This window comes from Alligator mississippiensis, chromosome 12, assembly GCF_030867095.1.
Source record: "Alligator mississippiensis isolate rAllMis1 chromosome 12, rAllMis1, whole genome shotgun sequence".
Classification (NCBI taxonomy): domain Eukaryota; kingdom Metazoa; phylum Chordata; order Crocodylia; family Alligatoridae; genus Alligator; species Alligator mississippiensis.
This window is the reverse complement of record NC_081835.1, coordinates 58,102,060-58,113,891: the sequence shown is the minus strand read 5'-3', so window position 1 is coordinate 58,113,891 and position 11,832 is coordinate 58,102,060. Positions and strand designations below refer to the sequence as shown.

Below are 11,832 nucleotides of genomic sequence, written 5' to 3'. Positions count from 1 at the left end.
TTCTATTTCTTCAAAGTCCCTTTAACTACAAAGCTATTTCACTGACTAACCACAAACTTTTGTAAAAGTGTGCCATACACAGATACTGTAGAAAAGGAAAAAGTCAAGCAGAAAGGAAGTTTTGCAGAAAGACAAAGTCAGATGGCAACTGCTACAATCCAAACAATGAAATTACTACTGTGGCTACATAATTCCATGAAAAGAAAGGGGCAATTCAGAACTAAAACTGACATGCTATCCTTACTTCTCTCTTATCTCACACTTTCCTTCACCCACACCAAGGCCTTATACAACCCCAAACTGTGCATAACCCTACTTATTAAAAGGGTGGCAATATACAGGGGCACCCTTTAAGTCTCCACCTTAAATCAAACACTGATACTTAACATGTTATTTTTTCTTAGCTTGCTTAGCATTAGGACTTACTTCCACAAATTTGCAATGACTGTAGTTCCCTTGAAATTCTCCAATGAGTGAGTGCAACTGTTGGACCAAACAAGTAAAATAAATCTAAAATTTCTAAGATGATCATACTACTTCATTTTTATAGAAGCAAGCCACAGCAGCATGAAACTGGGAAAGACACACACCTCCAGCACCATTTCAAGGACTAATGTATATAAAAGCATGAATATCAGAGATTAAAATGTCTTTGGCAAAGATCAAAAAGCAAAGCTCTGAACTACATAATGTATTGCAACTGCTCATGCATGCTATATATGCTACCGTTTTCATTCATGCTACATTTGATAGTGTCTTAAGGTAAATGACCAAGTAAATGATGGTCATTATAAGAGGAGGAAAGTGGGGGAAGTTCTTATATGAAACACTAGAACAGGGGTCAGCAACCCCCGGTACGCGTGCCAAGCATGGCACACAAAGCCATTTTCCTCAGCACAAGTTGGGGCCGGGGAGGCAGCAGCTGTTTGCAGCCTCCCAGCTGCAGCCGGCCCCAGCTCTGGGTAGTTGCTGCCAGGCGGGAGCTCAGGCTGCTCCCAACAGGCAGCTGGGACGCTGCAAGCCCTGCTGCAAGCAGCCCAGGCTCTGTGGCTACCAGTAGCTACCCAGAACCTGGGCCAGCTGCAAACATCTGCTGCTTCTCCGCCCCAGCCCCACTCCCAGCTGCCTCCCAGACCCGGCCCTGGGGAGGCAGCACATACCAGCAGTGCTCCCCACTGTGCTGTCCTTGCCACTTCTGCAAAGCAGTGTTGGAACCCAGCACAGCAGGGCACAGTGTGGGGTGCAGAAAGCTGCCTGCTCCCAGCTCCCCGCTGCCCTGCCACACTTTCCCTGCAGGTAGGGGCAGCAGCAAGGGGCACAACCTTGCGCTGCTGCCCACACTGCTTCCGTGCATGCAGAGGAAGTGTAGCACGGCAGCGGGGAGCTGGAAGCAGGCAGTTTTCTGTACCCCCTGCTGTGCCGGGTTCCAACACTGCTTTGCAGAAGCAGCAAGGGCAGCACAGTGGGGAGCACTGCTGGTATGTGCTGTCTCCCTGGAGCCGGGTCTGGGAGGCAGCTAGGGCCGGGGCGGAGGGGCAGCAGATGTTTGCAGCTGGCCCAGGTTCTGGGTAGCTGCTGACAGCCACAGACCCCGGGCTGAGGGGCAGGGGCTTTGGGTGGGGAGCAAGGGGCAACAGGGGTGGGGGGCAAGGGTCATGAGCAGGGCTGGGGGGCAAGGGGCAGCAGCTTTGGCTAGGGGGCAAGGGGCACAAGCAGGGCATCCTGCCATGTACTCCATGCCCTCATTTTGTTTTTCTGGCATGCCGGCACTCCGGCACCTTCCAAGGTAGGCATTGTGGGGATTTTGGCACTCCGGCCAAACAACATTGCCTACCCCTGCACTAGAAACACTATAATGTTCTTAAGGAACTAGTTTGGCTATACCAGGGATGCTCAACCCCAGCACCTCTGGGCTAAACCCAACTTGGCTAGGAGGCAATAACCAATAGGCATCAAAAAGATGGTGAAGGTAACACCATCTGTACTATATAGCTACTGTAAAATATTAAAATGTAATGATGTCAGGAGTCAAGAGAGAAATCAAAGGTTTTTCAAAACTGAGGTCTGAGTAACACTGGTGACCCAGGAAGTATTTGCTAGCAGTCCATGAAGAGATGGCAAGCCACACAGTATTGGCTTTCTTCCACACTTCCAAACATTCAAAGAAAAGGAAGAATAGGCAGCAAAACATATATACAGGGAAAAAGATGGAAAAGGAAGACAAAGAGCCAAAGAAGACATTACACTGCTACAAAACTGACCCTATAGACCATGCCAGCTGCAATGCTTAGTACTTTCCTAATGCTACTTTTCCATGCAAAAAAACTGCTGTATTCACCAGTGAGATTGTATGCTATCTCGAGCAGGAGGGGACAGGTCCAACAACGTCACCAATAGAGGGGGACAGATCAATCACTCTCTCCCATTCTATTATGATCCACATTAACCTTTGAAAACCTCAGCTGCAGTTGTGTAGCACAAGACCTCAGGATCTGCATAACCCTAATTTCAATATTTCTACTTAATCCCATAGCATTTTAAGATTCCTCTTTACTCAGCAAACTTAAAGTGTCAAAAGTGCTAACAGTCCCAAAGGACAGAGGATCTTGTTGTGTTTCACAACACAAAATTACTTTCATACCAGTAAAGGAATTGTTCACAAGAAGTGTTCACAAGTAAGGGGCCAGAATTCACCCTGAGTCTTCGAGGAATCATGAGGCTTTGTAATAATCCATTCATACTAATGGAGCATACTGAACTGAGATGTTATTTGAAGATACAGAAATTATAACTTTTGCTATAGTGTTCCCATCTTCTAATTCATTTGATCCTTTCACATGGTGAATTTAAATGATTTATTTGTATAAGTATTAATGCCAGCAAGCATGAATCAAGCATTCCCACATCTCATTTACATGCTGCATCTATCAGTTAGATTAAGCACTATCAGAAGCAAGAAAGCTACTGTGGGTAACACCTATCAGGAAAGAAAGAAGTGCATAATCATTAGCGGGTTCTTGGCAATTCTGCCAAAATGCTGATCAGTGAAGGGTTGCAGTGACTGGCTGCTACATGTGTCCCCCCAGCAATATCAAATCTTTTACACACACACTTCAAATTTGATTTGTTCCTTCTTTCTTCATGCTACTAGAATGGAACAGGTGACTTACCTACTGGACTGTGAAGCCATTACCATATCAATGGTGTCCACACCAATGCCCATGATGTTAATGACAGCCTGCCCTGCTTCTGTGTTAGCCAGGCTGAAAATGCATAAAGACTGAAGGCTGGGGGCACTGCTGCAAGGTAGAAAAACACAGCCATGAGACAGCAATCATAGAAAAGGTTATTTGCCAGATTCAATACACCCACCAAGGTGCATCATAGTCAATACCAACCCCAAAACAAGATCACATTAGAAACTCCTTAGATGGTCTTATCCATTAATTTAGCACCAAGTTAACCCAAAGTAATTTTACAAGTTCCCGTGCCCTCAATCACCTCTAGTTTCTTCTAATTCAGTGCATCTGGTAGAAATCTCAGAATGGGCACAACTACCAGAGAGAATACAGGCTGCCCTGGAATATATACATCAGTAGCAGACTAAGCCAAGATCCCTCTACTGATTTCCCTTCTTTTATCAGACTCTTTGAAGAACTACACTGTTTAGCATTCCCCCAGCCTTCGCACATTTCCCTGGGTTCAGTTTAAAGCAAGGTAAACCAGAGCTGTTAAGAAACACAATATAATCATATCAATTGATTCTCCTTAATTCACATTCCAAGATGAAAACAAAAAGACTATGACAAAGGTGTTTTATCCTGCAATCAGAGTTGGCACATATAAAATAATGTCTTAAATTCACTGTACACTTACCTGCTATGAGGATCCATTTCAGGGCACAGGTTCAAAATAGCATGGATCAGCTGCAGGATCAGACACCCTGAAACCCAAGAACAAGCTACTCAGTGATTACTAATAGTAGTTATGGAATTCGCAGTATTTTCCAAAGGTTGCAAAGCTACGTGCAATATTATAGTAAAGAACATAAATCTAAATACTCACTGAGATGCCTTAAAATAAAATTTTTAAAAAACAGCGAAAAAGACACATTCTCTCTGAAGAAAGAATTCAGCTCTGCTTCATTTGCAAAGCTATCCTTACCAATTCGCTCTCTCACTCCATGGGAGTTATAGCGCCATTTGTGGTAGTTTGGCAGCATCTCCTTCAATACAAACACGATACAGGGCATCAGTCCTTGGCTCTGTGTGCTGCCAAGCTGTCCCTAGAGGAGACAAAACCATTACATCTTAGTTCCAAAGGCATGATTTTTTTTATATGAGTGTTTTCAATCCCTCACACTCCCAGGATGGAAATAGAGACTGGAAGAATTCTGTCCAAAAAACTAAGTGGACAGATGTTTGTTCAGCAATTTCTGTTCTTTAACACTCAACACAAGTGAAGTTTAGATGCATTATGGAGGTAAACATAGTTGTACCTCTGGAAAAGGCTCAAGCTTTCCCCTTTGGCTTACCCAAATGCAGGCTCTCCAGCATGAAAAGGTGAGTGTTCCCACCCCACAGGAGAACCTCATACATTCTGGTATGTGCTTTTATTTTATTTCTGCACTGCCAGCTAACAGGAGCCTATGGATGACTTTACTTGTAGAATCGCTGGAGAAGCACTTACACGGACAAGAGTAGTGATTAAGTGTAGAAAGGAGATGGTGACACAGTACTCGCCCTGAGGCTGTTCTATACTCATCAACAGGTTGCCATAACCTCCTGCATTCATCCCCTCAGCACTGTGGAAAAAGAGAGATGTGTTGGTATGAAGAACAGACACCAGGCATAACGGAGGTGTGCTCACAGAGATATGCAGGTGGGGAAAGATGAAAATTACATTAATTAATGCAACTTGAGTATGAAAAGGTTGAACCCATACTGCTTGGGATCAATATCCCTCCTTCCCTTAAGAAATATTACTTCGCTTTTCCTAAGGACTACGTTTTATTTAATATTTGATTAATCTAGCTTCTGCCTCCATTGTTTATGACCGGGGTGGGGTTTATCTAAACATTTTTTTCTACCGACAAAAGCATTCCCTTCCAGGCAGCTCAGATATTTTAGAGTTCTGTGCAATTCATTCATGTAAATGGTACGGTAACAGAGTTTGTGTGTAAAGGAAATGGGATGTGGATTACAGTTGTTACCCAGACATGGCAGATTCTGCTCAGAGGGGATAAGGGAGGTAAGAGGGCTCCAATAGCTGTTGCTCTACCCAACCCCCTAGATAGAGTTCAAGAGCACAATATATTATGGTTCTTTAAAAGATTTTGATCTCACAATCAAGATGAAATCCCCTATTTCTTCTACTATAAACTCTGAGTGATAAAAAATTAAGACAGCCTCCCAGAGTCATTCTAACTGGCATTTAACATCAAAGAACCTTGGAGTTTCTGGTAGAAGTGAATTAATACCATTTCATGATGTAAAAATGGAACCTTGGATGTTTTTATGAAGTTTGAACTGAACACTCATAAAACACTGACCCCTTGAGTGAAGTGCTATAGGAAGCACAAACAAAAAATAAATTGATTACCTAATCATGCGACTCATACTGGAAACTGGATTAGCAACAAATGGTAAGAACCCTGTATGGTGAAGGTCAGTCCAAACCTGAAGTGAAAAAAAAGTACAGGTATGTTTTCTTGTACACACAACATGCCTCACTTTCAAGAAAGTCAGACTTTTATTCCCTTACCTTGGCTGGCATCCGAGAAGCAAGTACAGTCAAACAGTTGACGCAGGATGCAATAACATCCACAGGGGGAGAAATCACAGTTGTTAACCTAGGAAACAGATAACCAATATCATACATAAAACTTCTAGAACAAATTGGCTAGGCCTACACCTAATTTTTCAGTGGTGTGCAAGAAGAAAGGAATGTGATTTGTCTATCAGAATAGTTAGTTATACAACCCCCAATGTAAGCACAATAGTATCAGGATAATGGCACTTAATACTAAAAGGATTTATACCCCTTCCCTGCAGGTTTAGCTATATTAGTATAAGATGGCTTTCTATTAATAAAATTGCATCCACTTCAGATTATAATACTATACCGCCACCACATTAAAGCACTCAACAGCTAAGAAGAGGCAAAGTTATTTGGTCTGAGCACAGACTTGGAAATGTAATCTCCTGAATTCTGTGCTGCCTTAGGCAAAATTTGCTATTGAACTGCTTCTTGTGACTTAACTGCCATTCATCTACTTACCTTTGCAACAACATGTAGATCCGCGATGTGATTGGGAGAAGACAGTCTGCTACTGACACATCAGTGCTGATGACTTTGTGTACCAAGTCAATGACTGGCTTGACCCTCTGGCAATGCTGAATCACATCTAGATAAAAAAAAAAACACAACACTATTACATTCTGAAATGAAGGCAGCACTAGTCTCTCTAAACAGTCCTTGGATCATCTAATGCTATTCCCATGCTACCCCTACAATTGAGAATCTACCTTCTATAAGCTACTCCTCAATCTACCCCAAATATCCAATGAAGGAAGTTTCTATTTTCCAGTGTTCATAATTGAAATTGTTCATATTGGGATTGTGCCCCTCCCACAGCCTCCCCCACCAAAAAAACATTGAAAAGTAGGGTCTTTATTTTAACAAGCTCATGGCTTAGCATTTCTCTCATTTTATATTAGACCATGTCCTTACATTGTCTTGGTACTGCCTAATACCTTTTATGGAAGTAACATGATTAAATAAGAAGTGGCTCTCTGGTACATGACAAATGTTCTAAGTTCTTCCAACAACTGTTGCATCTAACTGCTCATTCTCTTCTCTTCTTCCTCCTCTTCCAGTCTCTACAGTTCTCCTTACTCCTTTCTCAGGTGGAAATTGTTAAAACCAGCACCTCATGGAGGATCATGGCAAAAGAGAGGAAAGGACAGTACCAGGCTGTCCCAGTGGAAGTCATAGAGACAATCATGTATCCAAAGCCCACTCTTGCTTTTCACACCTCATGTCAATGTTAACTAGGCTCACCAAATTCTTCTCTCTCTCAAAAGCTCCCACAATTCCCAACCTGCCTCACCTGCAGTTGATACAACGTGGAGCAGCATCTCAATCTCACAAGTGAACAATGTCCAGCTGCTGTAGGAATATTCCCATCGTACAAGGTACCCCCGATCTTCCAGAATTACTTGGCCCACTGTTCCCTGAGGTATTCGCAAGTTTGTCTGACCAAGCCCTAAGGATTGGCAAGAGATGAACCAAAAAAGAGGTGAGAATCTTATCTGCATTATCCCGTTTTAAGGACTAAAACCTATAAGCTACTTGGTTTAATGGAAGTATTCCAAAGATGAATCCACTTGACCCATTTCCTTACCCAGAGGATAGAGGAGCTTTGGTGCCTGCTTTCGCCAAAGGGTGCCATCTTCATGTGAAATCACATCAGGGGGTTTGTTCTTGTACAACTCAATGTAGAAGGACATTTTATCCAGGAAGCTATACACCTGAAAAAAGACAGCTAGAGCATACAGCCCAAATGACAGCTTTCTAAGGAGCTATCTAATGAGGCCATTTCCAAGGATGGATGTTTGCTTGAAATGCAGCATCTGCTCACAATATACAAAGTTTGCCTAATACAAGACCCATGGAATTCCTTTCTCCAACTAGAATCTGAGCTAATGAACCAATTATGAGTCAAATGTTCTAACACATGTACAGCATTCAGATAAATAATATCCTGACCAAACACCACTGTAACAATGGTTGTCAGAGCCAGGTGCTGGGAAACTAGCTCTCTTAGAATTGCAATGAAATGTTAAATTTGCTTAATTATCACCAGATTTATTTGGAACTACTGGCTTCGAATCCCACATCAAAAAAAGAGAAAGCATGCAAGTTAGTCCCATGCAGAACTTTCTGAGTATGTCTATACCACTAACTGCACCAGGTATGCCAGAACATGCCGTAATGCAGTATGCAGGCTACCTCCTGAATTGGCAATAGCCTACCTCTTGGCAGAGCCTATCCCTTCTGGTTCAGAAGATAAGGATAGCATGTTTCAGCATATTGCTACTGGCAATTTAGTGATATAGACATGCCCTCAATCTTTCACATCTGGTGCCCCAAACATTTGGGGGCCAGGTAATATTACTCTATAATGCATACGAGAGACTTGAGTTCTTAGTCACTTGAACTCTAGACTATCTGCACTATGGTGGCAAAAAAAAATCAGTCTCAAAAAGCATGTGTCCCTTATAACCTGTAACAGTAATCCTTCTAGCAGACTTTGAAGGGAGTCCTGTACATATCTCCCTGGCCAAATGTTTCATAGCTATTGCTCAGAACATAAAGTGTGGGATGTGTGGCTTCTCTGTCTAAGAATAAAGCAGCTTCTAGACTCCAGAACAGATTCCATACCTTTTTTGCAGTAGATTTATCTGACACAAGGGCTTGGAGTAGCTGAAGGAGAGGAGAGAGATGATGGGGGAACATCCCACACACACTGTCCAGGATAATGCCAAGACCTGCAGTTGGCTCCTGGAGGTAAAAACAATAAAGAAATTTTTCTTTATAAAAAGGTATTACAAGGTCAGTTACAAAGAAAAAGAGCAAGAATCATTTTCTAAGTCAATAGAAGAACGCAGTTCACTCTGGCTCCTGAATTTGGAGTATTTACATTTCATCTGCAAATCCTAGTATTCGAAGGTCTGAAGAAACCCCACAGTCATCTATTTGTAACATTTATCCCCACTTCACAGAGAGTTTACCTTCTCAGATTAGCCAAAGTGTCATTCAGAACACATCTGATCAGAATTAGGAGGTGATGCAAGATGCTTATATTCCAATACTTTCTGCCCCACACTAGTATACATTAAGCAAATGGTTCAAGTGATCATTAATTTCCTCTCTAATGAACATGCACATGACATTAATCATGTCCAAAGCCTTGTTCCAGCACCTGGTTTTACTCTGATGAGCAACTGGTGTTGGTACAACTTGGGTGAAAGACTGCATGCAAAATATAACATACAAAGGTAGAACAAACATGTTTGGGTTAACTGAATTCTAATGAAGACAGATTACCTTACTAAGGAAAGAATAGCTTGTTCTCCTCCAACACCACTATGCATCAAGATCAAAAACAACATAGCATTTGATTCTAGCACTTAATTCTAATGCAAGAGTTCCAGTCAGAAGGAAACTATTCATCTTCACAATCCCAGCCTTTCCTTAATATACATTAAGCTTGCTTTGTGACCACCCTCCTACAGTGCAGCTAAGACTGTCTTCTAGAAAGACTGGAGGAGGGAGAGTTAAAGGTAAACCACAGAGAGAGATAAATTGGAAGTAGCTATACTAATCTTTCTAGAAACTAGTTACTAAGGTGAATGTACACAGGCAACCCGTTTCTTTCCCAAAAGAAACCTCAAGCATACTCACTGTCCTCCAGAAGAGCTGGGGAATGCTGGAAGCTGCTAGAACTTCACATGCAGCATCAATTATATCCTTCAAAGAAAGAAGGGAAGGAGAAAATAAGGTTATTTCATATAAACAGTTTCTAAATAGCTTACGTTCAATACTTACCCACTATACTGCAGCTGCATAGTCAAGAGGAAAAATATACAAATCTATCCTAACCCAGAATACACCCAAACTCTCTTAAAAATCATGTTCACTATCAATGAGGTGATTGGGTAAGGACAGAATAAATCCGCTACAAATTTCATGGACCACGTGCTGTCTTCCCCAAGCTAGGTACCTGTGTTATTACAGGACACATTATCCCATGTTTTTGGGATCAACATTCCACCATTCTGTTTCAAAGCATTAAGAAAACTAAATGTAAAAAGTATTATTCTGAACTTTTCAATACTGCTCACCAGACCTGTGAGAACAATGAAACTTGCACCACCCAGCTGGGGAGGCAACACAGTAAACCAGAACTATCTAAGCCAGGGGTGGGCAATTATTTGGGCTGGAGAGCCACTTAAGGAGTTTGGGTGAACTGTCGTGGCTGGGACTGGGCAGTGCAGCAATTGATCCTACCCAGCCTCAGGCCTGTCCCCCCACCACACCCACCACCAGGGGTGCTGGACAGACCTGCTGGGCAGAGTTTTCATGGAGACCAGCCTGGGACCCTCGTGGGCAGGGCACGCTCAGCCAGGGTGAGATGGGATGAGGCTATGGGCAAATGGGGAGCAGCATCTGGAATCACGGGGTCATGACAGCGTGGGGCTGGGGGCCAAGGCAGAGTTGCGATGTTCCCTGCACATCCCTGCAATTAGCACTGGTTCCATGGGCAAGGACATGCAGGGAGCAGATCACAGCTGTCTCAGGCCTCAACCCTGCCCTGTAACTACCATGTGATCCTGGCCCCAGCCCCAGTCCTGGACCCACCTGCCTGTCTTACTCCCAGATGCTGCTCCCCGCCTGCCCGCAGTCCCATCCCGTCTGCCTAGCCGAGCACACCTTGCCTGCAGGAGACCCAGACATGAGTGGAGACTCCATGGAGACCCCACCCACCCATTCCATTCAGCACCCCAGGAGGTTGGTATGAGGCAGATGAGCCAGGGTGCCCAGACAGCAGCGGTGGTGACACTGGCAGCCAGGCAGAGTGAGCTGCCACTGTGGGGGCCACTGGGAAGCTGAGTCCAGTGGTTGTACCACCCCCAGCCTGCTGCCACACCGCAGGCAGCAGGACTGGTCGCACACACCACTGCCAGAGCTGCCTCCCATGCCTGGGCCAGGTATGGCTGGGGGGGGTGTCTGCCACAAGCTGGATAGAACCCCTTGGCAACCTGGATCTGGCCCATGGCCACAATTTGCCCACCCCTGACCTGAAGAGTGTATTGCATGGCATCCCAAAAGGAGGATTTACACTCATTACTTAGGTAGTCAGTTGGGAATGTTTGATTATATTAAATGATAACAGATGCAACAAACTTCAGGCACTGACCTGCTGATTGCCTAGTGTACGTAACTCCAATGAGGTCAGGACAAAGGAAAGCAGCCCATAAATACACATGCAGGCGGTGCTGGCGGTACACTGGAACATAAAGATAGGTCAGTGAGTGAATGAACAATATCAACTACCTATTTGCTACCATGTTGCAACTTCATTCAGAGTATTCAGCCCATTATGGGCATCTGTGTTTTGAGCAACTGCTCTTTTAATGCAGGCTTAATAAGAAAGAAATCTCAAGATTCAGGATGTAACTGACGTAACTATTGCAAAATAGTGAATCTGGAGCCAGTCATTTATGAAGTGCTACATAAAGCAAATTATTTTGGCAGGTGGAAGCCCCAGCCCCACCATCCTTAGAATGCTTTTCAAAAGGACTATAAAGGGAAGCATTCAACAAATAAAAATAGAAGGGATTTTCTCTCATCAGCTTCTACCTGAAAATTATACCAGGTTTCAAATAGTGTAATATGGAAGCAAACAATCTAGTGAAACAATCTGGGCAGAAAGGTAATGGAAGCAAATCATCTAAACCAAAGCTTCCCAAACTTTTTCTTATTGCGTACCCTCTTCCAGATTTACTAGCTGCCCCATACCTCAACCAGCATACATTTTATATTTTAACCCCTTAAATGCCAATTATTATTATAATGAAAATTAAATTTGCCATCACAATTTCTCCTGTGTACCCCCCGAAGATGTCTTGGGTACCCCAAGAGGTATGTGTACCACAGTTTGGGAATCCGTGATCTAAGTAAAGAGATACAGCATATGGTGCTCATTATCAAATCAAATAATATAATAAACAGGATATTAAATGTCCAATAAATTTGACTGAGCAG

At 43.3% G+C, this 11,832-nt stretch overlaps 1 protein-coding gene across 4 annotated transcripts in view; it reads right to left on the bottom strand.

Moving 5' to 3' along the window:
* NUP188 (nucleoporin 188) overlaps positions 1–11,832 on the bottom strand; it is a 42,347-nt gene that overhangs the window by 17,399 nt on the left and 13,116 nt on the right. For 3 of the 4 annotated variants that reach the window (XM_006272301.4, XM_014610603.3, XM_059715605.1), the window contains 12 exons: positions 10,985–11,074; positions 9,469–9,534; positions 8,446–8,565; positions 7,406–7,532; positions 7,112–7,267; positions 6,280–6,406; positions 5,764–5,851; positions 5,602–5,678; positions 4,690–4,804; positions 4,165–4,285; positions 3,877–3,943; positions 3,171–3,299 (listed from right to left, as the gene is read on the bottom strand). In XM_006272301.4, coding sequence (XP_006272363.2) covers positions 3,171–3,299; positions 3,877–3,943; positions 4,165–4,285; positions 4,690–4,804; positions 5,602–5,678; positions 5,764–5,851; positions 6,280–6,406; positions 7,112–7,267; positions 7,406–7,532; positions 8,446–8,565; positions 9,469–9,534; positions 10,985–11,074 — 1,283 coding nt within the window. The remainder of the gene's footprint in view (positions 1–3,170; positions 3,300–3,876; positions 3,944–4,164; positions 4,286–4,689; positions 4,805–5,601; positions 5,679–5,763; positions 5,852–6,279; positions 6,407–7,111; positions 7,268–7,405; positions 7,533–8,445; positions 8,566–9,468; positions 9,535–10,984; positions 11,075–11,832) is intronic. The other variant, XM_006272300.4, reaches the window with a different exon arrangement.